The sequence below is a fragment of the Oryctolagus cuniculus genome, chromosome 3 (genome assembly GCF_051225735.1).
Source record: "Oryctolagus cuniculus isolate XC-2025 breed Fujian yellow rabbit chromosome 3, ASM5122573v1, whole genome shotgun sequence".
NCBI classification, from domain to species: domain Eukaryota; kingdom Metazoa; phylum Chordata; class Mammalia; order Lagomorpha; family Leporidae; genus Oryctolagus; species Oryctolagus cuniculus.
Window position 1 is genome coordinate 184,759,862 of NC_142869.1, and position 27,284 is coordinate 184,787,145.

The 27,284-nt window shown below is 56.5% G+C and overlaps 1 protein-coding gene across 16 annotated transcripts in view; it reads left to right on the forward strand.

Annotated features, from left to right (window-relative positions):
- The window catches only part of ATP6V0A4 (ATPase H+ transporting V0 subunit a4), an 87,250-nt gene that overhangs the window by 39,589 nt on the left and 20,377 nt on the right, over positions 1 to 27,284 (forward strand). For 11 of the 16 annotated variants that reach the window (XM_089329658.1, XM_051835637.3, XM_070071446.2 and 8 more), the window contains 10 exons: positions 3,343 to 3,468; positions 3,808 to 3,902; positions 4,556 to 4,682; positions 8,772 to 8,854; positions 9,350 to 9,443; positions 12,429 to 12,641; positions 15,132 to 15,282; positions 15,899 to 16,038; positions 19,692 to 19,849; positions 23,245 to 23,338. In XM_089329658.1, coding sequence (XP_089185784.1) covers positions 3,343 to 3,468; positions 3,808 to 3,902; positions 4,556 to 4,682; positions 8,772 to 8,854; positions 9,350 to 9,443; positions 12,429 to 12,641; positions 15,132 to 15,282; positions 15,899 to 16,038; positions 19,692 to 19,849; positions 23,245 to 23,338 — 1,281 coding nt within the window. The other 5 variants (XM_089329665.1, XM_089329667.1, XM_089329669.1 and 2 more) reach the window with 5 other exon arrangements.

A 27,284-nucleotide genomic window follows, 5' to 3' on the forward strand; every position in this document is an offset into this window, starting at 1 on the left:
CCTTCTGTCTGCTTCCTTCCCGTCTGCCTGTGCACGGTGCCACGTGGAGCCATGAACTTTGCCCAGCGCACCAGGAGCACGTGGTGGGGGTGGAAGTGAGAGGAAACCAAAGAGGCAGAGCGAGGCCAGCGAGGACCTGGGGACACTTCGCTCTCAGGGAGGAAGGGGCAGGCGTCCTCGAGCAGAGCTTTCCCCTGGTCGGGGGCTCCTTCTCGCTGGCTCGTCGGTCTGAAGGCGTCTCAGAGCCTTGAGGTCTGTGCAGCTGTCAGTGTACAACTGTGAGACCCCAGTCGCCTGCGCACCGATGTGTGGGAGGACCCAGCCTCGCACACTGGGTGGGTGCAAAGAGGAGCATTTCGATGGGCTGTCATAGCAACTGCGGGCATCCCGCTTCCTCTTACAACGAAGCTTGGCAAGGTGGGGCCTTCTTGATTTTGCTAAGGAGGTAGCGTGTGTGTTTAGTTCCAGATAGAAAGAGCCATATGGCGGGACTTCAAACGGTTTGTGGGAAAATGGAATTAAAAGTGTGAGTTTATTTTGATGTGAAAAATGTTTTGGTGCAACAGATTTTTTCATAATAGATATAAAATGCAAATTATGAAAAAGCTATGCCTAGATTTCACATTTCATTTATTTGAGAGGCACAGACAGACAGACAGAGCGCCCCTATCCACTGGTTCACACCAGGGCCAAGGCTGCAGAGGCCCATGTGGCGGCAAGGACTCGGGTGCTTGAGCCACCGCTGCTGCCTCCCAGGTGTGAAGCAGCAGGGAGCTGGAGGGAGGAGCCGGAAGCAGGCACCCAAACCAGGCACCCACATGTGAGATGCAGGCATCTTAACAGTGTTGTGACTTCCAGGCCCCATACCCACTCCTATGCATGGATTTCAAAATTACTTTTGCACCAAAGTACACTCATAATTTTAGTTCTATTTTCCATGAACTTTTTGAAGTTCCCTGTGTGTTTTGGATAGTAACTTAAAAATACCATTCATCCAGCTGGATTTAGCATGGGTTGATTGATTCAATTCTCTGGTTATTTATTTGAAAGAGTTACAGAGAGAGAAGGAGAGACAGAGAGAGGTCTTCCATCCGCTGGTTCACTCCCTACTTGGCTGCAATGGCCAGGGCTGAGCCGATCCAAGGTCAGGGGCCAGGAGCTTCCTCCAGGTCTCCCACACAGGTGCCGGGGCCCAGGAACTTGGGCCATCTTCCACTGCTTTCCCAGGCCATAGCGGAGAGCTGGATTGGAAGAGGAGCAGCCAGGATTTGAACCGGCGTCCATATGGGATGCTGGCACCGCAGGCAGCAGCTTTACCGGCTACACCACAGCACCAGCCCCTAATTCTCTATTCTATAAATCCTTCTCTGACTCTGCCAAGGCGTACACAATCCAGGTTTCACCATTCTCTGTCTGACATTACAAGCTTTTGGGCAGATGGAGGAGGGCTAGCACGTGCCCCGTTATCCTTTTTTATTGTTTTGTGTTATCTCTTTGGCAGGGGAATCTCTGAGATGGATTTTTTAAAATCTGGGATCCGCTCTTTTGTAAGAGGAGACCCGGATCCCGTTGCACTTGCTGTGCTGACTGATTGCTGGCTTCCGGCTCTGCACCCGCCCCCTTCCCGGTGTCTGTGCGGTCCTGACCCTTGCTGCCTTCTCTTGGTGTGAAAGCTGTGGACACGGACACGCAGCCAGTCGGTGTTCATTAGCATGTCAGCACACACGCTTGGTGCATCTCCCTTAGGAAATCTGCTGGTCCCATGCGCGTTCCTCTGTGGGTTCCTTTGTGGACTTTTGTCTTTGTTCTGTAGTCTTACTACAATGTTTGCTTGTGGATTTATTTGTAATTTTTACTAAGTGCTGAATTGATGTAGTAGAATTCTATAAATATGTGCACGTGTAAGGAATCAAGACACAGCAACCTCTGCCTCCCCACGGAAGAGAAAGCGCCGCGGGGCTGCCCTTGAGGCGCCGGGGCCCCTGCCGCCCCTGGCCCGCGTCTGCCGCTCCTCGCTCTCCTGGATTTACTGCAGTCGGTCTGGTCTCCTAAGTGACCACGTGGAGCCGCACGGTGACTCCTCTGCTCCCTGCCGTTCTCTCCATCATTCTGCTTTCAGAGGCCCTGTGCTCTGTCGTGTCTCTGGGGCTGACTCGTTCTCACTGCTGGGCTGTGCTCTCTCTGTTGAACACGGCACATTTTATGCATTGCACTGCTGATGGGCATTTGAGTGAATGATCTTGCATGTTTTTAAATGATTCCTTGAATCTCAGCATTGCTTTCAGGAGTTGTGTACAGGACAGAACCGATCTATCCACCTGGCCGTCTTTCATTCTCACGATGTCTCAATAGTTCTATTTTATGTTTACCTGTTCTTTTATTATGTCTTTTATTATGGGGTATGTTTGTTTAATAATATCTTGTTTTTTTTTTTTTTTTTTTTCCCAGTAGAAGTAACACCTTCATTTATCTCTCTGGACATTCTAAAACTAAGTCCTTTTCAGACTCTTTTGTAAGAAGCAATTTCAACCAGTTGATTTTGTGTTCTGGTGATTTTTCTTGCTATTAGAATTCATTATAGAGCCTATTCTTTTTTTAAAGATTTATTTATTTCTCATCAGAAAGGGAGAGACAGAGAGAGAGAAATCTTTCATGTACCGGTTCATGCCCCCAGTGGCCATAACAGCCAGGTCTGGGCCAGGCAGAAGCCAGGAGGAGCCAGGAGCTGCACCTGGGGCTCCACGGGGAGGCAGTGGCCCAGGCCGCCAGCCCCCAGGCTCGTTAGCTGGCAGCCAATTGGAAGCAGGGCAGCTGAGACCTGAACAGCCCTCCCACCTGTGACACTGGACCTGACCTGCTGCCGCACAGTGCTGACCCTGAGCCGGCTCTTCCCCAGGCTCATTCCAGAAGGGCGGTAGGAGGTGTGGTCTGGTCTTGCCTCCCGTGTTTGCCTTTCTCCAGGCCCCCACCTAGAGCTGGCTGTGGTTACCAGTGATGCCAGGTCCCTCCCATGCTTTATCCGTGGTTACGGTGTGTCGGAGGCGGCTTTACTTTACCTTCCCTGTGAAGTGGGGGCGTGGAATGCCAGGCCAGGATGCATGGACTCTTTCATGGAGCTCCTGCCTTCCTGCCCCCCAGGCGTCTTCCAACCTCTCTGGCGCATTTGCTGGTGGAACCCCAGTCAGCGCTGTGTGGTGCCTGCTCACTCTCCAAGCACAGGGAGCCCCTGGCTGGCCTTCGACGCCCTGAAGGCTTCTCTGGCTCTCGCTCGGTGGCGGGGTCGAGGGTGGTGGGCGGTCCCGGCGCTTCCCACCAGGCTCCCCGGTCTTCCCTCCCGCGCAGACCGTTCTGGAGAAGCTGGAAGCGGAGCTGCAGGAAGCCAACCAGAACCAGCAGGCTCTGAGAAGAAGCCTCCTGGAGCTGACGGAACTCAAATACCTCCTGAAGAAAACCCAGGACTTCTTCGAGGTGGCTGCGGGCGGGCTGGCTATTTACGGGCCCTCAAGTGTCTGTTTTGCTCTGTGTCTGTGCCACGGGGAGGCCAGTGGTGAGGGGCTGGAGCCTGCACGACAGCGGCCACGCAGGCTGAGACGCAGGCCAAAGACCGGGGCGTTGGAGCGCGGCAGAGCAGTTGGTGTGGCAGACGTGGGGTCTGGGCGGGGAGACGGGGCCGCGTTCTGTGCTGGCAAGGGGCAGTCTGCACCCCAATTCTGATTAAACGTTCAGGAAGGCAGAGGAAGCCTGGGGCGTGGGGCTGCAGGTGGGTGCCCTGATTACACTGAGGGACGGCACCGCTTTGGCTTTCAGACGGAAACCAACCTGGCTGAAGATTTCTTTACGGAGGACACGTCCGGGCTGCTGGAGTTGAGAGCCGTGCCTGCCCACGTGGCTGGGAAGCTGGGGTTGGTGGCGCTGTGTGTGCGGAGTTCTGTGTGCTGGGTCTCTGCTTGCTGCGGGGCCTGTGCTAGGGTCCCCGGGTGTTTGTGAGAATGAATGAATGAGTGAATGAATGAGTGAGCAAATGGCCCCAGAAGAACCTCTTCCCGAGAGTGTGCGCCGCCACGCAGTAACAGCGCAGGTGCTGGATTTGAGAAGCCGAGTGACAATTGTGAAAACGTTTGATCAGAAATTAACGCGGGTCGGCGTACGTTCAGAGTAATGCCAGTGAAAGTCGCCATTTTGAGGCTGATAGATGTTTGGGCCACATTGTCTAAGCACCTGGATGACAGGAAACCAGGGATGCATGGAACCAGCACATGAACCCCTCCTAGCGTTTTCTGTAAAAATCCAGAGGCCACCGTGGCTCGTTGGCCCCGTTTAGTTACAACGCGGCAGTGAGTGTCCAGCGCTCTCTTATTACCAACAAGTGGACCTGGTGTATTGATCGGCGTGATTAGGAGAACCGAACATATCAAGGGAAACAGAGGTCCACAGGGAGCCGGGGCAAGCTGGGTGCGGGCGCAGGTGGGGGTGGCCCTGTCTCGGCCTGGTGCACAGGGAGAAGGGGCCTCCTCCCTGGCCGCCCCCCACGCCCATGTCTCCTCTGACCGCCCAGGTTCACGGCCGGCGTGATAACCAGGGAGAGGATGGCTTCCTTCAAGCGGCTGCTGTGGCGCGTGTGCCGAGGAAACGTGTACCTGAGGTTCAGCGAGATGGACACGCCTCTGGAGGACCCCGTCACGGTGAGCAGCGCCTTCCTCCCCGCTGCCCAGGGCGCCAATGCCACGGCTCTCCCTACGGCGGAAGGCTGGAGGAGGCTGATCTTCTCAGCACTTCCTAGCTGGTGCTCAGTCCCCCAGGACACTCAGGGGTGCGCTGCCAGCCGGAAGGCAGCTGCGTCTCACTCACCGAGACTGCTGTCGGCCGAGTGCCCCAGCCTGGGGCGTGCGGGCCTTGTTCACCTGCAGATCCTGAGTGCGCAGGCCTGGATCAGAAGCGGCCCGGCTCGGAGTGGGACCTGCACTGCAGTGGGGGTGCCAGTGTTGCATATGGCGGCTCACCCTGCTCTGCCACCGTGCCCACCCTGGGTGCTGACTCCCTCCCGGGCACTGGAACGTACATGCCCACCCTGGGTGCTGACTCCCTCCCGGGCACTGGAACGTACTTCCTCCTTAACTCCAAGAAGCTGGGTTTAGATCTTCTTCTTCTTCTTCTTTTTTTTTTTTTAAAGATTTATTTATTTATTTGAAAGGCAGAGTTATAGAGAGGCAGAGGCAGAGGCAGAGAGAGAGAGAGAGAGAGAGAGGTCCTCCATCCTCTGGTTCACTCCCCAGATGGCTGCAACCACCTGAGCTGAGCTGATCTGAAGCCAGGAGCCAGGAGCTTCTTCCGGTCTCCTACATGGGTGCAGGGGCCCAAGGACTTGAGCCATTTTCTACTGCTTTCTCAGGCCATAGCAGAGAGCTGGATTGGAAATAGAGCAGCTGGGGCTCAAGCCAGCACCCACATGGGATGCTGGCACTGCAGGTGGCAGCCTTACCCATTATACCACAGTGCCGGCCCCGGATTTAGTCACCCCCCCCTTTTTTTATTTTTTAGATTTATTTATTTACTTGAAAGAGTTACGGGGCGGGGGGGGGGGGGTGGAGACAGAGGTCTTCCATCCTCTCCAAATGGCCTCAATGGCCAGAGCTGAGCCAATCCGAAGCCAGGAGCCAGGAGCTTCCTCCAGGTCTCTCATGCAGGCACAGGGACCTGAGGACTTGGGCCATCTTCTGGTGCTCTCCCAGGCCACAGCAGAGAGCAGGATTGGAAGTGGAGCAGCTGGGACTTGAAGCCGTGCCCATATGGGATGCTGGCACTGCAGGTGGTGGCTTTTACCTGCTATGCCACAGTGCTGGCCCCATCAGGTTTAATTCTGAAACAGTCTATGGTCTTTCTCAGAGTAAAGGCCAAAATAAAAAACAAACAAACAAACAACAAAAACCAGCTTTATTTGATGAAAAGCAAATTCATAGTTAAAATAAAAAGCAATCTTAAGAAGCACAAGGCCTCATCCACTGCACCATGTTTGTTTTCACTTTCTTCCTGTACTATTGTCCTCGAGTCTACAGCCATAGACAGGTCCAATTGAATGTGGTTGCAGTACACATGGAAATAATATTTTGTATTTGTTTTAGAATGTCTGATTTCCTCAGGTGTATCCTTTCTAAAGAATATTTAATTTTACTTTAGTTTTAGCTTTGTCATTTGTTTGAAAGACAGAGCCCGGGGGACAGACAGGTCTTCCCATCTGTTGTTCACTCCCAAGTGCCTGCCGCAGTTCGGGCTGGATCAGGCCAAAGCCAGGAGACTGGAACTCAGTCCAGCTCTCTCACGTGGGTGGCAGAGCCCCACACGCTTGAGCCATCACCTGCTGCCTTCCGGGACACGCACTGGCAGGAGCCAGGACTGGAGGGGAGCTGGGACTGGCACGGAGTCGGGACTCATGCACTAGCAGGGAGCCGGGACTGGCACGGAGTCGGGACTCATGCACTGGCAGGGAGCTGGGACCGGAGCAGAGTCAGGACTCGTGCACTGGCAGGGAGCCGGGACTGGAGCAGTCAGGACTCGCGCACTGGCAGGGAGCTGGAATGGAAGTGGAGTCGGGACTTGCGACTGGCAGGGAGCTGGAATGGAAGTGGAGTTGGGACTTGCACACTGGCAGGGAGCTGGAATGGAAGTTCAGTCAGGACTCGCACACCGGCACTGCGGTATGGGTGCAGGTGCCCCAGGTGGCTGCTTAGCCACTGTGCCAGACTCCAGCCCAGGAATATTTCAGATTTGGCATTGACTCCTCACTCTTCATGTCGCCCTCTCAGTGTGGTGGTGCTGGTGGCAGAGAATACGGCTCTGCAAAGTAAGTGTAGCATGAGATGACCCTTGGCGTGGAAGGTCGCCAGGCGGCTGTCCCGGGGGCAGGACAGATCCCTGGTTCTGGTGGATCAGGAGACAAGAGGGCCCGAGAGATCCAGCAAAGGGCCAAGGAGATTCCAGGAGTGCAGGGAGCTCTGGGAAGAAGGCAAAGCCGGCGGCTCCGGAGGTCCCGAGCCCCACCCAGCACCCACAGCTGTCGCTCCCCCTCTTCGTGGAGGAACGACACAGGACCCTGCGCTGTTCTTTCGTCTGCTCGGCCCTCCCCGGGTTTGCTGCTGGTTCTTCCCGGGTTGGCTACTATCCCTTCCACCTCCGTGGAAGGGCAGTTCCCCCTGGCCGCATTCCCCACTTCCGCAGGGGAGCGGCACACCGCCGGCCGGCTCTCTGGGGGCTGCACGGGTTCCCTTAGATGTTCCCCATAGATGTTTCTGGTGCATGCCGTCTCTCTCCTCCTTTATAGTCCTCCTCCGCCAATCCCAACTCGGCTGAGTACGCTGCTCTCCAATCAGGAGCAAGTCCTACAGTTAATTGGTTGAACTGGAGGCAGCTGTGCGGAAGCTGCCCACTTCTCTCCCAGCGCCATATTGTGGGAGAGCAGATGCATAGAATAAGTCCTAATTCGAGCAACTTAGTCTAGTCCGGATTGCTCCCCACACACAGCCACTGCCGAACAGCTCACTCGTGGCATCATTTTTGTGAGTGCCCAGTTTGTCCCTGGGTTGATGTGATCTTATCCACGTTGGACACTTTGTTTCAGGTTTTTTTCCAGAGTATAGACACCCGGCGAGTGTCTTCACGCATGTGGGTTTGTACTTTCTTGTGACTACTTCCGTATATGACTTCAAGGAGAATAGGATTGCTGGCCTGTAGAACGTGGGTGTTTTCCTGACACTTGATGTGACCTGGTGGATGGCTGTTGATTCTGGTGCCCTGAGTATTATGGGATGAGCTCACTGGACTCGGCCGGCTTTTCCAGGAATAGGTTTTGTAATTTTACCTTTATCCCCGCACACTAAATAAGCGTGAAAGAACACATTGCTTCGGTTCAGTTTCTTTGTTTGCAGGAAGAGCTGAGCATTTTCAGACGTGCTTGTGGGGCATCTGTTTCTCCCTGTGAATAGTGCAACTTGAACTTGAAAAATGCAATCTAAATAGTGCTCTGTGGCCTGCGGTGGGCAGCTGTGTGAGCCTGGAGTTAGATGTGGCTTTCCCTGTGTGTGCACTTCGCTGTGGTGAGCTGTGCCGCTGTTTCCTCCCAAGGCTTGCAGTCTCCTGGTGCCAACACATCCCATTCTGCATGAGGCTTAGCCCTGAACACACAGCCCCGCCCTCCTCTAACCAGCGTGGCCGACAGCAAGGCGGCCCAGCCTCCTGAGTCCCGTCCCACCTGCCTCCTTGGCCTGTGACCTTCAGCTATGATCTACAAACTTAGATGAGCTGGGGACCATTGAAATTTTGCCAAGTTTGGAGCTGGCGCTGTGGCACAGCAGGTTAATTCCCTGGCCTGCAGTGTTGGCATCCCTTATGGGCGCTGGTTCGAGACCCGGCTGCTCCACTTCCGATCCAGCTCTCTGCTATGGCCTGGGAAAGCAGTAGAAGATGGCCCAGGTCCTTAGGCCCCTGCACCCGTGTGGAAGACCTGGAAGAAACTCCAGGCTCCTGGCTTCGGATCGGTGCAGCTCCAGCCATTGCAGCCAATTGGGGAGTGAACAATTGTATGGGGAGACTTCTCTCTCTCTCTCTGTGTGTGTAATTCTGACTTGCAAATAAATAAGTAAATCTTTAAAAAAAGAAACTTTGCCAATTTTAAACTTACATATTTTTAAGCCTAAAAAACAGGACTTTACATTTCTCTCTCTCAGTTCTAACCGGAAAGAAAAATCTTTTTTTTTTTTTCACTTGTTCTGCTTTTCTAGAAGGAAGAAATTAAAAAGAACATATTCATCATATTTTACCAAGGAGAGCAGCTGAGGCAGAAAGTCAAGAAGATCTGCGATGGGTAAGGAGGCGGGACGCACCTGTCCATCAGCGGTGTGGGCCAGGCGGCCGCAGGGGCGGGGCTGTGCCCCGTGGAGATCCGGTAGGGGTTAAGAGCGTGCAGGTTCCGTGTGTTTGACAAGACGGCGTTACAGCTGCCTCGCAGGGTCGTGGGACCACAAACAGGCACGAGGCGAAGCCAGTGAAAATGGTCGTGTCCTTTCCGTGTGCTCCTCTGCACGCTGCCCATCGTGCGGCACGGCTGAGTCAGAGGGCAGGACGCGCAGGGAGGGCCGAGGCGAGTGGAGGCTGGGGGCCCACTTACAGAGCCAGGGACGGCACAGCCTGCCTTCCCCGTGCGAGCGCTGGGCTGGGAATCCTGACAGCCCAGGAGGCAGGTGCTCTGGGGAAGGGGACCACCTGAGCAAAGTCAGCAAATGACGGCATCGCTGCAGAGGGGTTGTGCAAAGCTCGTGCACGCTAACCCGCCTTGTCCCTTGGAACGTATCAACCACAGGTTTCGGGCCACCATTTACCCGTGCCCGGAGCCCGCGGCCGAGCGCATGGACATGCTGGCGGGTGTCAACGTGAGGCTGGAAGACCTGATCACTGTGAGTGGGGCTCTGCCTCGCCCCCTGCGTCGTCACCCGGGCCCTGGTGGGAGGGGGCTGGAACACTGGCTGTTCTGGTCTGGCTGAGCTGCGGACGATGCACGGCCAGAGGACAGGGCTGGACAAGCTGGAGGCAGTGGTTCTGCCTCTCAGTGGTGCTCCGCCCAGAATCAGAACCACCGCAGCCCTTAGTACTCGGTGGCCACCCCGGCCAGATCCACGGCGCCCTGTCCGCCGTCTCAGCCCCGCACGAGCCTCTGGACAGCTGAGCAGCGGTGAAGTTCCACAGCTAGGCCGACCGAATCTTTCCCCGCTGTTCACGCCGAGTGATAGCGGGTCTGGTCTCAGTGTTGAGCCCCAGTGCACTTCCTCCGTGAGGTCCATCAGCAGCCAGGGTGGCAGTCGCCCTTCTGATTCAGCCACTGCAGCTCTCAAAGCGTCCCTGCTGTCAGCCGGGCCTCCATCGGGTGGTGTGCTCTGGCCAGCGCTGGCGAGCCGGCACCCTCGGCGCTGCAGGCGTGACCAAGCGAGGCTGTTGAGTGCTTGGAGCACGGCCCGTGCCAAGAGCAGCTGAACTTTGCCTTCTGTTTAATTTTACTGAAATTCGGCTTCTCGGAGCTGCGTGTGGCTCCCACCGAGGTCTGCGGTTTGAGATCGCCAGTGGGTTGAGGAAAAGGAATCGTGCTGAACTCAGGCCAGCCCTGATGGGCCGCAGGCTGTGTCCTGTTCGGAGGCTTGGGCCTAGCTGACCAGCTTCCCCAAGGACGCTCTCTGCTTTGGTTCCGCCCAGCCAAGATGGCCGTGGACACTGCCGGATGCCCGGGGAACTCCGCCTGGTGGCTGCTACACAGCAGGTGGCAGGGACAGGGACAGGCCAGCGGCCAGGGCCAGAGGCGGTCAGGGGAAGGGATCCCATGCAGAGACCATTCTTGGAGGCTGCGGGATCCTGCGCCTTCTGGGTCACCCGCGCTCAGGAACCCCTGTGCAGTCTATCGTAGTGGCTGCTTGAGCTTTTCTGGAAGGGGTAAGGTTTGGGAAGTTTGATCTGTGTGAAGGTGGCCTTGTGTCCTAGAGCTCCTCGGGCCAGCTTGTCCGCACTGGCAATGGCCCACTGCGGCATGTAAGCCGGCTTCTGGCTATTAGTCTTCTAAAAGTTTATTTATTTTCATTTTATTTAAAAGACAGACAGACAAGTAGAGAAGGATCATCCCATCTGGTTCTTCCCCAAATACCTACAAGAGTCAGGTCTGGGCCAGGCCAAAGCCAGAAGTTTGAAATTAATTTTATTTATTTATCTAAATGGTTAAAAGATTATTTATTTGAAAGGCAGACTTGCAGAGAGAGAGAGACAGAGGTCTTCCATCCTTTGGTTCACTCCGCAAATGGTTGCAACAGCTGTGGCTGCTCCAGGCCAAAGCCAGGAGCTTCATCCAGGTCTCCCACGTGGGTGCAGGGGCCCAAACACTTGGGCCATCTTCTGCTGCTTTCCCAGGCCACAGCAGGGAGCTGGATGGGAAGTAAAGAAGTGGGACTCCAGCCGGTGCCCATAAGGGATGCCAGCATCGCACGCTGCTTAACCTGTTAGCCACAATGCTGGCCCAGGAACTTGGAATTCAATCTCCACCTCCCCCATGGATGGCAAGGACCCCAGTCCTGGAGCCCTCACCTGCTTCTTCCCAGGGTGCACGTTAGCAGGGAGCTCGATCAGTTGCAGAGTAGTCGGGACTCAAACAAGATACACTGATAAGGAGCGCAGGCACCGCAAGCAGCAGCTTAACTGTTGTGCCAGCGCCCAGCCCTGCCATCCATCTGCAGCCACGTGTATCTCTTACACACTGCAGCCCTGGGGCAAGGTTACCAGCAAAGCATACCCTGTGTCCCCTATCCGCAAAACATACCCTAAATCCATTAAATCACGTTTACGTGGGCCCAACCGTCCATCCACCCCTCCTTCAATCCCCTGTCACTGCTGGAGGGGCACACGCGCAGCCTTCTGGTAGGTATACTGACCCCAGGACTGCCGTAACAACTCACCACGAATTCAGTGGTTTAAAGCAATGGAAACTGATTTTCTCCCAGTTTAGAGGCTAAAAGTCAGAAATCAGGGTGTGTGCAGGGCTCTGCCCCTCCTAAGACACCGAGGGAGGATCCCTCCTCGCCTGTCCCCCACTTCTGGTGGCTGCGGAGGGGCAGCCCTTGGGGTCACTCGGCTGGCGGATGCATCACCCCAATCTCAGCTTCCTTTGTCACAAGATATTCTTCTCTGTGTGACTTGATGTCCAAATTTTTCTTTTTTTAAAAAATGATTATGTATTTATTTGAAAGAGCATCAGAAAGAGAGAGATGGAGAGAGAGAGGGAGGGAGGGAGGGAGAGACAGAGGGAGAGAGATCTTCCACCCGCTTGTTCACTCCCCAAATAGTCACAATAGGCACGTCTGGGCAGGAGTCAGGAACTCCTTCCAGCTCGCCCATGTGGATGGCAGGGGCCCGAGCTCGCGGGCTGTTGTCCGCTGCCTTCCCAGGCACACTGGCAGGGAACTGGATCAGAAGCAGAGCAGATGGGTGAGTAGGCACTCCAGCGTGGGACACTGGCATCAAGCGGCAGTGTCCCTGCTGCGCCCCAATCAGGACCAGTCAGGTTGGACCAGGTGCACCCTGGTCCGCGTGACCTCATCTCAACTCGGTTCCAACTGCAAAGGCCCTATTTCCAAATAATGGAAAATTCACGGGAACCAGGGCTTAGGATTTCAATGTAGCTCTTTGGGGGACGCAATTCGACCCAGAACAACAGGACTGCACAGGGTTAGCAGCAAAGCAAGGCAGTATTTTGCCTGGGGGTTTTAACGGTGACACAGTGCTCCTGAGCACTAAGGCCGGTGACAGAGCGGAAACCTCAAGCGAGGAGAAACCTCGAGGGCTCCGCGTCTGCCACCGCGGCGACACCTCCGTGAAGGCCCCTTGTCCGTGCGTGGTTCTTCGCCTAGGTCATAACACAGACAGAGTCTCACCGCCAGCGCCTGCTCCAGGAGGCTGCCGCCAGCTGGCACACCTGGGCCACCAAGGTGCAGAAGATGAAGGCCGTCTACCACGTCCTGAACCTGTGCAACATTGACGTCACCCAGCAGTGTGTCATCGCCGAGATCTGGTTCCCGGTGGCAGACGCTGCGCGCATCAAGAGGGCCTTGGAGCAGGGCGTGGTGAGTGGCGAGGGGGGCGGGGACAGGAGGATCCGTGTCCACCCCCCTGCAGGCCTCCTGAGCCACCTGAGCTTGGCAGGTGACCTGCAGTGTGTCGTCTCCTCCACTTGTGTGTCTCCGGTTCTTAGCGCAGTGCAGGGCACGAGAGGGAAACGTTGTTCCTGTGTTGGACGAGCAGTCGCCCTTTCTGTCTCCTGGGTGTGTTGAGCACTAAGGTGACGGTCCCCCTGCTGGCTATGGCGGCGGATGCCACGGTACTGCAGGCACCTCCTGCAGAACCGCGAGGCCAGTCTCGCACTTACAGTGAGAGCTGACACAGCGACCGAGCTAAGAGCTGCCTGCCTCCTTTAACTCTCCCCGCATTTCTCTCGTGGACGCTTCCTGTGTCCAGGAACGGATCCAGGGCCACACGGGCAGGCCAAGGCCTTGCCTGGTAGCCTCTCTGGGAGGGCAGGCGGGGAGCATGCCCGTGAAGAACGCGATTCCAGGCGGCGATGGGCAGTGGGCAGAGCTCCAGCATGGGTGGGGAGGGATGGGGCCCAGCGTGGGCTGCTGCTGATCGCCTTAGACCTGGTGATCATGGCGCTCCCAGTGGAAACGGCGCATGGTGGCTGGACACGCAGCGGCTGGCGGGTCAGACTGACAGCTGTTCCTGGCCACATGCGCTCACAGCCCACCACCTGCCAGGCAGCACCCTCGGGGGCGACACTGGGCCTGTACTTGGAGGCAGGCTTTGTGGTGACAGGAGGGTGTGCTGGCCGCTGGCTCCTGCAGGAGGATCTGATGAGCCTGGTGGCATGGCTGGGAGGCACAGCCTGGGGGCGACTCGTGGGGAGGGGGCCTTTCCTGCCGGGTGGGTGGCCGGTCTGGGGAGAGCAGGGCGCCCAGGTGTCTGCGCCAGAGAAGGTGGCGTTGGGCAGTGGTCCCTGAATGTTGTGGGAAGACGGGGCAGGCGGCAGAAGAGCCTTCGGGCTGAGGGGCTGAAGGTCAAGGCCTTCGGCTGGGTGGACGCTGTCCTTTCCCTTTGAACACAGGAGAAAGCCGGGTGACCCTAGCCCTGCAGCCAGGAGGCAGGACTGGAACGCAGGGCAAGCTCCCATCAGCCCCAGGCACCACTGTCCCCACAGCCTCACTAGGAGCCACCTGAGGACAGCGTGTCCCCTGGACTGCAGCAGAGGGCCGGTGCGGGGGTGGGGGAGAGGGCCCCTGAGGGCAGCAGCCAGAAGGGTGCACAAGTCCCAAGAGGAAGACGCTCTGGGAAGGGCCCGCAGGCCCCAAAGGATGGCACCGGGTACAGGGGTCTCCTCTCGCTCCCCTGCTGCAGTGATAGGACCCAGTTTGCCTTTTACTTATTTGTCTGTTTATATTTTTATTTATTTGAAAGACAGGGTTACAGAAAAGTGGAGGGGGGAGGTGTCTTCCATCGCTGGTTCTCTCCCCAGATGGCAGCAACAGCCAGGGCTGGGCCAGGCAGAAGCCAGGAGCCAGGAGCTTCTTCCAGGTCTCCCATGTGGGTGCAGGAGCCCACGCTCTTGAGCCGTCTTCCACTGCTTTCCCAGGCCACTCCACGGAAGTGGAGCCATACGGGATGCTGCCTCCACAGGTGGCAGCTTTACCTGCAGTGCCACAGCAGCAGCCCCTTATCGCTCTTTAGAAAAGACCTATTTATTATTTATTTGCTCCATGCTTCCGATCGAGCTGCCTGCTGGTGTACACTGCAGGTAGCGGTTTTACCCACTGCACCACAATGCCGGCCCCCACAACATCTTCTTAATGATTTATTTATTTAATTGAAAGAGTTGTGGGGGGGAGAGGAAGAAAGAGAGAGAGAGAGGGAGAAAGGGAGAGAGAGAGGCCTTCCATTTGCTGGTTCACTCCCCAAATGGCTGCAACGGCCAGAGCTGCACTGATCCAAAGCCAGGAGCCAGGAGTTTCTTGATTGATTGATTGATTGATTTGAAAGGCTGAGTACAGAGAGGGCGAAGCAGAGGCAGAGAACAAAGTCTTCCAGTGCTGGTTCACTCCCCACAGTGGTTTGGGCTGGGCCAGGCTGAAGCTGAGCCTGGAGCTCCTTCTGGGTCCTCGCAGGCAGTCAGAAAGGGACTGCATAGCAGGCAGTCAGAAAGGGACTGCGTGTTGGGGAGGGCCAGGGCCCTTTGGAAGAGAGGAGGAGTTGGGTGCCTTCTGCGGGGATGGAGGGGAGAGGCGGGGCAGCCCGCGCAGCTTGGGACCGAGCCAGGAGGCAGGTGCCCCGAGCAGGCGCTGGGAAGTTGCCCGAGGAGCCGAGGGGCCTCTGTGTTCCTGCCGGCTCTCTGCCAGGTGAATTGGGTTAAACCTCAGGACGCTTTCTTACCTTTTTCGGGTGAGGTTATGCATCTCAGAGAAGTCAGCACATGGTCCCGAGTTCCATGTCAGGGCGGGCGGGCCGGAACTGGGACCCAGAACCCTTGCACAGCCTGCATACCTGTTTGTCCCGCGTTCTTCTCGCAGGCACTCAGTGGCTCCTCCATGGCCCCCATCCTGACCACGGTGCAGTCTAAGACGGCCCCGCCCACATTTAACAGGACCAATAAATTCACAGCCGGCTTCCAGACTATCGTGGACGCCTACGGCGTGGGCAGCTACCGGGAGATAAACCCAGGTAAGGAGCCCGAGTGTGGCAGCTTGGAGCCCGGCAGGGGGTGGGAGCCTTGGAACCAATGCGTCCTACAGCCTGATCATCCGGGAATGCCAATGGTTGAGATTTCTCCTCATCTGTCCTGGGTCTCCCTTAGCTGATTGCACCAGGACCACCCTGCATCTCCCAGTCCTGCACGCAGGGGAAAGACAGGAGCACACAGACCTCAGAATCGGAAGCTGGTGCTGGTTAGTAAAGCAGAGGGCAGAGCAGATGCTGGTTAGCCAGGCACTCAGCCCTGGGCTGAGGGTCCCTGTGAGTCACTGCTGGTTATGCGGGACGCCTGTCCATAGAGGGAAAGCAGACAACAGATGGTGGCAGCAAGGAGACAGCGAGTACGTGGGAATCCCATCAAACCCCGTGATCCAGGGCAAGTCGCTCCATCTGAGGCCCAGCGCACCTGTAAGGTGGGGAGGAAGCAAGTCCCTCGCAGGTGAGCTCCTGCGTGCGGGAGCTAAGCAGGTGCCGAGAGGGGGTGGCCAGGGAAGAGGGAGAGGCAGGGGAAGACTGGGCAGGGAGCTCCGGTGGGGACCCACGGGTGTCCACCGGCGTCAGGCTCTCGTGGGTCTCGCCTCCGCAGCTCCCTACACCATCATCACTTTCCCCTTCCTGTTCGCGGTGATGTTTGGAGACTGTGGCCACGGAATCGTGATGTTCCTGGCGGCCCTCTGGATGGTGCTGAACGAGAGGCGCTTGCTCGCACAGAAGAGCAGCAGTGAGGTGGGTGTCCCGGGGTCTCGCCTCATTCCTTGAGGTAGACAGTTAAATCGTGTGTGTGGTTTCACGCAGAGATAACAAGCTTTTATGTAAAATGATGGAAAAATGGAAAGAACGAACCAAGGTTCAGGGCCAGCGTTGGTGCGGCTGTTAGGACACAGCCTGGGATGCCCGCAGCCCGTGTCAGGGTGCCTGGCCCACGTCCCAGCTCCGCCCCCTGCGAATGTGCACCCGGGAGGCAGCGAGCGTGACTGAGGTAGTCAGGCCCCGCCACACACATGAGACTCCGACTGAGTTCCAGGATCCTGGCTTTGGATCCGACCCGGACCCGAGTGAGCGAGTGGGAGGAAAAGTCTCTCTGTGTGTTTCCCTCTTTCAAAAAGAGACAAAGATTCAACACAAGACTCCTGTCTCCACGCAACTCCTTTGGATGGTTGGCACAGGCCCTTTCAGCATTTCTGGTTTGCATCCACGGCTTGACAAGAATGTTGATTTTTTTTTTCTCCCTCTGATTATAAAAGCAATTCAAATTCATTGTGAAAATTGGGAAGACTTAGTGATCTAAGCACCCAGCAAAACAGCACAGTGTTTTTGGATATCTTTCCATTTTTTTCTGTGCTGGCATACAAATGTGTATATATATATTGCCAGGCAAAGTTAGAGAGAGAGAGAGAGAGGTCTTCCTTCTGTTGGTTCATTCCCCTAATGGCCGCTACGGCCAGCACTATGCTGATCCGAAGCCAGGAACCGGGTACTTCTTCCCAGTCTCCCATGCAGGTGCACTTGGGCCATCCTCCACTGCCCTCCTGGGCCACAGCAGAGAGCTGGACTGGAACAGGAGCAACCAGGACTAGAACCTGGTGCTCCAACCGGGACTAGAACCCGGGGTGCCGGCGCCGCAGGCAGAGGATTAGCCCAGTGAGCCACAGCGATAGCCAACAAATGTATAATTTTCAAAAGTTGGTATCAGAGTGCATATTATTTGTAGCCTCCCTCTTTATTTTTTTTTAAAGATTTATTTATTTGAAAGGCAGAGCTGCAGAGAGAGAGGGAGAGACACAGAGAGAATCTTCGATCTGCTGGCTCACTCCCCAGATGGCTGCAATAGCCAGGGTTGAGCCAGGTCAAAGCCAGGAGCCAGGAGCTTCATCCAGGCCTCCCACATGGGTGCAGGGGCCCAAACACTTGGGCCATCCTCTGCTGCTTTCCCAGGCCATTAGCAGGGAGCTGGATCAGAAGTGGAGCAGCCAGGACACGAACTGGTGCCCATGTGGGATGCCGGCACTGCAAGTGGCAGCTTTACCCATTGTGCCACACGCTGGCCCCGGTAGCCTCCTTTTTTAAATTCAAAATATCCTGAATGCGTTCTTCCTACAAGCTTGTAACCTGTGCCCTTGTGAAATGCTGAGAAATGCTGAATGTGGAGGCCTCTTTAAAAAAAAAAAAAAGATTTATTTATTTATTTGAAAGGAGAAGTTATAGAGGCACAGAGAGAGACAGAGAGAGAGAGACAGAGAGGTCTTCCATCCACTGGTTCACTCCCCAGATGGCTGCAATGGCCAGAGCTGTGCTGATCTGAAGCCAGGAGCCAGGAGCTTCTTCCAGGTCTCCCACAGGGGTGCAGGGGCCCAACAACTTGGGCCACTTCCACTTGTTCCCAGGCCATAGCAGAGAGCTGGATTGGAAGTGGAGCAGCCGGGGCCTGAACCGGGGCCCATGTGGGATGCCGGCGCCGCAGGCGGCAGCTCTACCCACTACGCCACAGCACCAGCCCCTGAGGCCTTACTCTTGCACTTGACGTTCTGACTTCCATGAGGTTCTCTCCCAGTGCTGTGATGGTGAGCACCTCCAGAGTCCACGATGACAGTGGGCATTTGGCGGGGCGGCCAAGATGCCAGTGTCCCAACTTGGAGCACCTGGGTTTGATACCCGGCTCTGGCTTCTGACCCCAGCTTCCTGGGAGGCAGCAGTGACAGCTCGAGTGGTTGGGTCCCTGCAGCGGACAGAGGCCAGGACTGAGTTCCCGGCTCCTGGCTGCAGCCTGGGCCACAGTGAAACTGGATGGATGCTCTCTCTCTCTCTCTCTCTGTCTGCCTCACAAAATAAAATAAAACAAAAAAGCTGCACCTGTCCACTATCACCCAATCCCTTTATGTTCATGGCAATACATTTTGCAAAGTGGAAATACGCCTTTAGCTATGTTCCCCATTTTAAGAATATCTTCCACCTTTTATTACAGGTTGCATTTGTTTGAGCTAGCTAGGCGCTGCCCTTGTGAGTTAACTGTAGCAATGGTTAGTTAATGTTTGTGAAAAATCAACCTGTAACCAGTGCACGTGTCCATGACAGGCTTAACAGAGGTCATGTGCGAAGGTAAACATTTCAATCTCAAGGAGAACCCTGCAGGGATCTTGGAATGATTGACGCACGTCATCCAGCTCTGGGGAAAACCCTTTGCCCTTTTAACAGACGTAGTTAGACAAAAACTCAACTCGACAATGACAAGACCCCCGATGAGTGCAGGAGGACTTGCCCGCACGTGGCTCCTGTCGCTCCCCGTCTTCGTGGAGGAACGACACAGGACCCTGCGCTGTTCTTTTGTCTGCTCGGCCCTCCCCGGGTTTGCTGCTGGTTCTTCCCGGGTTGGCTACCGACCCTTCCACCTCCGTGGAAGGGCGGTTCCCCCTAGCCACTTTCCCCACTTCCGCGGGGGAGCGGCACACCGCCGGCCGGCTCTCTCGGGGGCTGCACAGGTGTTCCTTCAGATAGATGTTCCCCTTAGATGTTCCTGGTGCATGTTGTCTCTCTCCTCCTTTATAGTCCTCTTCCACCAATCCCAACTCTGCTACCCACACGCCGAGTACGCTGCTCTCCTCCAATCAGGAGTAGGTCCTACAGTTTATTGGTTGAACTGGAGGCAGCTGAGTAGAAGCTGTTTCTCCCTTCTCAGCGTCATATTGTGGGAGAGCAGATGCATAGAATAAGTCTTAATTCCAGTAACTTAGTCTAGTCTGAGTTGCTCCCCACAGCTCCAGCCCCCGACTTTCCAGCCCCTGCCTTAGCAGGTGAGGTCTTTGCTTGGGCTTCAGCTTCTGTTCTGTTTGGAGATGTGTTTACCTATTTGAAAGGCAAAGTGGTAGGCAGAGAGGCAGAGACAGAGGAAGAGATCTTCCATCCATTGATTCCCTCTTCAAACGGCCACAGGAGCCAGGGCTAGGCCAGTCCAAAGCCAGGGGCCAGGAATCCCATCTGGGTCTCCCGCGTGGGTGCAGGGTCCCAAGCACGTGGGCCATCATCATCTGCCTTCCCAGGCGCATTAGCAGGGAGCAGCCGGGACTCAAGCTGGCACCCACATGGGATGCCGGCACCACAGGCAGTGGTTCCAGCCGCTGTGTCACAGCACTAACCCTTCCGTTCATTTTCTAACTGGTGCTGAGAGGAAGAACATGAGGCGTGTACGTTTTTGTTTCCACATAACACACACCAACTACACAGGCTCAGGAAAATCAGTGTGTGCGTTCTTCCCGTGGGCGACTGACGTCTGCCGTGGTCGCAGGACCCCGCCACAGGGGTCTGCCCTGGAGCCGCCGTGGGCCACACCGGCTCCGGGCTCGGGGTGGAGCCCTGACGGTCCTGCCCTCTGTGTCCGAGGCCAGATTTGGAACACCTTCTTCCACGGGCGCTATCTCATCCTCCTGATGGGCATCTTCTCCATCTACACGGGCCTGATCTACAACGACTGCTTCTCCAAGTCTCTCAACATCTTCGGCTCTTCTTGGAGTGTCCGATCCATGTTTAGAAACGGCACGTGGAAGTAAGTACACGCAGAAGTGACTCGTTCACTGGCCTTCCAAGTGGCCTTGGAGGCTGTTGTCATGTCCTAGGTGTTTTGTTTATTTTAATTTATTTATCTGAAAGGCAGAGTTACAGAGAGGCAGAGCAGAGGCAGAGGGAGAGAGAGGTCTTCCATCTGCTGGTTCACTCCTCACATGGTCACAAGACCCGGAGCCGTGCCGATCTGAAGCCAGGAGCCAGGAACTTCTTCCCAGTCTCCCACGTGGGTGCAGGGCCCAAGCACTTGGGCCATCCTCCACTGCCCTCCTGGGCCACAGCAGAGAGCTGGATCGGAAGCGGAGCAGCCAGGACTTGGACCAGTGCCCGTGTTGATGCTGGCACTGCAGGCGCCAGCCCGGTCCCAAGAGCTTACACCTGGCTCGGCTCAGAGGTGCACCTGCAAATTCAACACATGATTGCATCTTACCTGTCCAGTGCCAGACCTCTGCCACTTCTCTGTCACTGTCTGGTCACTGTAGTTCACGGGGCCAGAGTTCGAGATCTGACTGAGTGAAGGAGCACAGCCCATGTGCTGGGGATGGTGCTGTCACAAGTGGCGGAGCAGGTCTAAAGCGGGCATCGTGGGGGTCACGGCAGGCTTCAAGGAGGGGAATGCGGCCTGGGGAGCTGGAGATGGTGTGAATGACGGTCCCGGCGTTCAGGACGGAGGCTTCGCTGCACAGATGCTGCAGGGGTAGATGCTGTTTCTGGTAGGCGTGGCTCCGCTCTCCAGAAGTGTTCTCTGGCTGTCGGAGAGGGCTGATATCCGAGTGGGAAGCCAAGGACTGCTGGCTCCCCGTGTTTGCCCTGTCGCTGACAGAGGAGCGGAGCCTGGGGAGGGTGGCTGCAGAGATGTGTGGGCTGCAGGAAAGGCGCCGGGAGACCCCACCACCCGCCTGCTGCATGTGGTCCACAGCCACTGCGTGCGCGCCGTTGGCCGGCAGAATGCAACAGGGCCTTGTACAGGGGGGAGAAGATTCTAGAGCTTGAGGGGCAGGCGAGTTGGATAAATTGGAGGCAAACGGAAGGGCCCTGGAGGGCAGGGGACTGTGGGAGCAACAGAGATGTGGACCTTGTGTCCTGCGAGGCCTCACACGGCTGCGATGCCCACAGCAGTGTCGGGCTCATCGTGCTGGTGCCTCCCATCTGTGTGCTGAGCTGGGCTCCGCTGGAGCTGCTGGTGTTCTGGAGCCTCCGGTTCCATGGAAGGGGAGACCACAAGGAAGCAGAGGCGGAGCTGTGCAGAGGTATCCACCGCCTCTTCCCAGCCTTCCTCCCCAGGCGAGGCGGGATTCCAGAATTTCTAAGGTGCTCCAGAATCCTCACGAGCGGGGCCGGGAATAAACGCAGCTTCGGCTGGGTGCTGCTGTCCGGGAGGACGCAGTGCAGGGCTCCTGTGCTGGGAGCTTCCCCGAGGGCACGTCCAGGCCCCGTGTCGACGGAGGACACCTTAGGTTCGGAGTCACAGGTTCTCCTGCGCCTGCGCGGACTCTGCTTCTCTGCTAGGCCTAGGTTTCCTGCAGGAGAGAGGATGGGATGTGAAGTAGAATGACAAGTGGACAATTCCGCACGTGCCAGCGGCACATCCGATGGCTGCATCTGGGCCTGCCTTCTTTCTTTTCTTTTTCTTTCTTTGCTTTACCATTAGTACCCTGAAAAGATGCTTGGAGAGCAGAGCTTTCATGTGTCCAGCACTGTGGCGGGCAGGGTCAGCTGCTGCCGGTCGAGTCCCGGCTGCTCCACTTCCGATCCAGGTCCCTCCTCGTGTACTTAGGAGGCAGCGGAAGACGGCCTGGGTTCTTGGGTCCCTGCACCCACGTGGGAGACCTGGGTGCAGGTCCTGGCCCCTGGCTCCCGGCTCCTGGTTTCCTCCTGGCCCAATCCCAGTTGTTGCAGCCATTTGGGGAATGAGCTAGCAAGTTTAGGATCTCTCTCCCTCTCTGTCATTGTGCCTGTCAAATAAATACATAGGTATTTTTAAAAAGGACAGCCTTCACGAATGTAAAGACGAGGGACTTGACTCTGCTCCGCACACCTGAATGCAGAGATGAGCTCCGAAGTGTGTAAGTCTGCGTGTGCTCAGCAAACTTGCAGGCTCGCATTCCCCCAGTGTCAGGGTGCCAGGCCCGTGCTGACGCCTGTGGTCCCTCTGCAGCCCGGGTAGGAGGACTCCTAGCCACCTGCAAACGGCCTCTTCCTGGTTGCAGGCTCTTCAGTGGCTGGAGCCCAGCGCGGCTCAGCCACCTGCACGCCGAGGCCCTGCCGTCAGCTCCAGGGTGTGGTTCACCGAGGCTGGGCCCCAGCTGAGCCTGAGTCCTGGGCCTGGTGCCCAGTGTGCCCGGGCTAGAGACGGCTGGAAGCGCCGCTGTGGCCACCCAGGCTGGGGTGAGGCCTCACGGCGGCAGATGGCGCACATTGTGAGCGTGGGTCCTCAGCGTGCTGGCGAGGACTTGCGGGCTCAGCCTGTGTTCGGATCAGGCGCTGCTGGGTCATGCTCGCTGTGTGTCTGCCTGTGTCCGGGGGTGGTTGTGGGACGGGACGGTCTTGTTCCTGGTCCGAGGTGGGTGTGCTGGGAAGTCGTCTGCGTCCAGTGGGAGGCTCTGGGCCAGCTCCCCACTGCCAGGGTGACTGCCCCCTGGTCGGCACACAAGCACACCTGGGCTAAGGAAGTCCAGCCCTCTGCACCACAGCCATCACTGGGGCCGGGTCTGGGGCCAGGTCTGGGGCCAGGTCTGGGGCCGGGGCTGGGGCCGGGGCTGGGGCCGGGGCTGGGGCTAGGGCGGTCTGTCCCGGCCAGCGTTTGCTCTGCGTGGGGAGAGCCAGGCAGCCCCGCCAGGCTGCCTCCCTCCCAGGGGCCGCCTGTGAGCAGGGACAGGCTGACTTCCGGGCAGCGGTCAAGGTGACCAGTCCTCTCCATCCTCTAGAGGTCTCATTCCTTGTGCTTATCTCCTCTAGGCCGGAAGGGACAGAGTCAGAAATTCCTGTCACTGAACGCTTCCAGGTGAAAATGCACCCCGATTTAGAGACGAGTAGTGAGCACATTCTCTAGGGCTGTTTGCCGGAGCCGAGGTCTGCTCCTCCAGCCGGGCGGCCTCCGGGCTCTGCTGACACACCACAGCTGCTAACGTCTCCGCTCTTCCCCACGAGGCTGAGAGCTCCTTGGGGAACAGCTGGTTGGTGCTGTAGCCTCAGCGCCTGCACGGTGGCTGTGCGTGGCCCAGGCGCCGGGTAGCTGAGCGAGGCAGCCCCGATGGGTTGCACCTGCAGCTGGCTCTGCTGGGCCTGCCAGCTCAGTGTGGACGGCACGCACCGTGGTACCTTTCCTGCTGCTGACTGACGGGTGTTTTGCTTTGCTTTTCTTTCCTCCCTCTGTAGTACCCACATAATGGAGACAACGCCACTTTTACAGCTGGACCCAGCCGTGCCGGGAGTGTACTCTGGGAACCCGTACCCATTTGGGATTGATCCGGTAATCACGTTTTCTTGGGTTAAATACTGACTACGTACACTGTCTTCTCGTGGAGGACCTGGATCGAGAAGAACGGGCCAGGGCTCACAGCAGGGGAGAAAGCCTAGTACTGAAGGGTTCCTAACACCTCGAGCTGGGTTCAGCTAACTGTCTGATGGGTACCACTGCAGCTCCTGGGTCATTGTCCATCAAGTCTCTCAAACAGCTTTTTCTCCATCAGTTATACCCTTGACAATTCGCATTCTTTGAACGTTCTTGGTTGGGTCCAGTGTTGTGGCCCAGCAGGTTAAGCTGCTACCTGGGGTGCCAGCATCCCTTATGGGCACTGGTTCGAGTCCCAGCGGCTCCACTTCTGATCCAGCTTCCTGCTAGTTGGATCCAGCTCCCTGCTCTCGTTGCTAGTGTATCTGGGAAAGCAGCAGAAGGTGGTCCAACTCCTTGGGTCCCTGCCACTCATGTGAGAAACCAGGATGGAGTTCCAGGCTCTTGGTTTTGACCTGACTTGGTCCCATCCATTGCAGCCATTTGGGAAATGGACCAGTGGTCTCTCTCTCTCTTTCTTTTTCTCTCTCCCTCTCTCTCTCTCCCTCCCTCCCTCCCTTCTTCTCTCTCTCTGTTATTCTGCCTTTAAAAATAAATAACTTGGGCCGGCACCGCGGCTCACTAGGCTAATCCTCCGCCTAGCGGCGCCGGCACACCGGGTTCTAGTCCCGGTTGGGGCGCCGGATTCTGTCCCGGTTGCCCCTCTTCCAGGCCAGCTCTCTGCTGTGGCCCGGGAGTGCAATGGAGGATGGCCCAGGTGCTTGGGCCCTGCACCCCATGGGAGACCAGGAAAAGCACCTGGCTCCTGGCTCCTGCCATCGGATCGGCGCGGTACGCCGGCCGCAGCGCGCCAGCTGCGGCGGCCATTGGAGGGTGAACCAACGGCAAAGGAAGACCTTTCTCTCTGTCTCTCTCTCTCTCACTGTCCACTCTGCCTGTCAAAAAATAAATAAAATAAAATAAAATAAAATAAAATAAAATAAAAATAAATAAATAACTTGATCTTTAATATTTAAAAAAAGTCCTTGTTTGCCTGGAAAGTATGCATTTTTAAATTTTTGATTATTTGAAAGGCAGAGTTACAGAGGAGAGGGGAGAGGGGAGAGGGCTCTTCTATCTGCTGGTTTGCTCCCTAAGTCACTGCAGCAGTCAGAGCTGGGCCAGGCTGAAGCCAGGAGCCTGGAGCTCCATCCAGGTCTCCCACACGGTGCAGTTCTCAAGCACTTGGGCTGTCTTCCACGGCCTTTCCTGGCCCATTAGCAGGGAGCTGGATTGGAAGTGGAACAGCCAGGACTTGAACTAGCGCTCATAGAGGATGCTGCCATCGCAGGCCACAGCTTAGCCCAGTGTCATAATGCCAGCCCTTGGAAAGTGTGCATGTAGATTAGCTGTTTAACGTCCTAGTCACGTTTGTACTTTGGCATTTTCTGGCAGTGAGTATCATCTTTTTCCATAGAAGAAAAGTGCTTTTATTGTTGCTTAATGTTCCTGTACAGAATTGCTGTAAGTTATTTTAAGGTCGGGATCTCCTTTTGTTTGTTATACTTATTTAGTTTACTAGATGATTCAAGCAAAACAAAGTTGCTCCATGGTTGCACAGCCTCTGGGTATTAACGGTGTAGAAGGTGCGTGGGCTCTTTGCCGTAGAGCTGTGCTCCTGCTCTGGGCCACCAGGTGGCAGCCCTGTGCTCCGGCTGAGCGTGAGCCCTGGAGATGCGCGAAGGCGCAAATGTTTCTGCCCGGCCGGTTCTGGGCCATTAGTCCAAGCGCTGGAACAGGCATTTGGCGGAGCAGCTCTGATGCCCACGCCAGAGCGCCCGGACTCAAAGCCTGGCTCCAGTTCCTGACTGTGGCTTCCTGCTAGCACAGACCGGGGAGGTGGTGGTGATGGCTCTAGTACCTGGGAGACCTCAGTTGCGTTCTGGCTCCCGATTTTGCCCCTGGCCAGGCTGGCTGTTGCAGCATTTGCGGGAGTGATCCACCCGTTGGGAGCTGTTAGTCTGTCTCACTGTCTCAAATTAAAAAAAAATCCAAACCAAAAAGCAGTTCTGGCCCTAAAATTCATTCTCTGGTTTTGTCCATGCTACGGGTCGTCTCCTCTCCAGAGAGGTCAGAGGAGGGGCTGCAGGCTCTGGCTGGCCTCCCCTTGCTCTGACTCCGGCGATCCTTAAGCCACAGCGCCGGCCCATGGCACAATGCCAGTTTCCACCGTGCATTTATCCACCAACTCTGCGTTTGCTTCTGAGTCAAATCGCGAAATATTTGGCTTTCATCGAAGCTGAGAGCCCTTCAGGTGTGTGTAAATGGTTTATAATGAACAAGGGTAACACAGCGGTTCAGAGCCTGCGTTCTAGAATTGGCATTGTAAGTGCTGGCTTTTCTGCCACTCGCTCTGATCCGGAGCAAGCCGGCTCGTCTGTGTCCACCTCCTCCCCGTCGGATGGCCAGGGTGGCGGCCCTCCCGCCTGGGCCACAGCAGGTGAAGGGAGTTGTGCACACAGACCCCCAGAACAGTCTGGTTTGCAGCCACGGTCAGCACCCGTGGTCAGTCAGCACCCGTGGTCAGTCAGCACCCCGTGGTCAGTCAGCACCCGTGGTCAGTCAGCACCCCGTGGTCAGTCAGCATCCCGTGGTTAGTCAGCACCCCGTGGTCAGTCAGTCAGCACCCCGTGGTCAGTCAGCACCCCGTAGTCACTCAGCACCCCGTGGTTAGTCAGCATCCCATGGTCAGTCAGTACTCCATGGTCAGTCAGCACCCGTGGTCAGTCAGTACCCCGTGGTTAGTCAGCACCCGTGGTTAGTCAGCACCCTGTGATTAGTCAGCATCCCGTCGTCAGTCAGCATCCCGTCGTCAGTCAGTACTCCATGGTCAGTCAGCACCCGTGGTCAGTCAGCACCCCGTGGTTAGTCAGCACCCGTGGTTAGTCAGCACCCTGTGATTAGTCAGCATCCCGTCGTCAGTCAGCATCCCGTCGTCAGTCAGTACTCCGTGGTCAGTCAGCACCCCGTGGTTAGTCAGTATCCCGTGGTCAGTCAGTACTCCATGGTCAGTCAGCACCCTGTGGTCAGTCAGTATTCTGTGGTCAGTCAGTATTCTGTGGTTAGTCAGTACTCCGTGGTCAGTCAGCACCTCGTGGTCAGTCAGCACCCCGTGGTCAGTCAGCACTCTGTGGTCAGTCAGCACCCCGTGGTTAGTCAGCACTCCGTGGTTAGTCAGCACTCCATGGTTAGTCAGCACTCCATGGTCAGTCAGCACCCTGTGGTCAGTCAGCACCCTGTGGTCAGTCAGCACCCCATGGTCAGTCAGCACCCCGTGGTCAGTTAGCACCCCATGGTCATTTAGCACTCGGTGGTCAGTTAGCACCCGTGGTCAGTTAGCACCCGTGGTCAGTTAGCACCCGTGGTCAGTCAGCACTTGTGGTCAGTCAGCACCCTGTGGTTAGTCAGTCAGCACTCTGTGGTTAGTCAGTCAGCACTCTGTGGTTAGTCAGCACTCCATGGTCAGTCAGCACCCCGTGGTCAGTTAGCACCCTGTGGTCAGTCAGCACCCCATGGTCAGTTAGCACCCCGTGGTCAGTCAGCACTCTGTGGTTAGTCAGCACTCCATGGTTAGTCAGCATCCCAGGTCAGTCAGTACTCCATGGTCAGTCAGCACCCTGTGGTCAGTCAGTACTCCGTGGTCAGTCAGCACCCCGTGGTCAGTCAGCACCCCGTGGTTAGTCAGTATCAGGCAGAGAGAGAGAGAGAGAGAGGTCTTCCATCCGCTGGTTCACTCCCCAGTCAGTACTCTGTGGTTAGTCAGTATTCTGTGGTTAGTCAGTACTCCGTGGTTAGTCAGCACCCCGTGGTTAGTCAGCACCCCATGGTCAGTTAGCACCCCGTGGTCAGTCAGCACTCCGTGGTT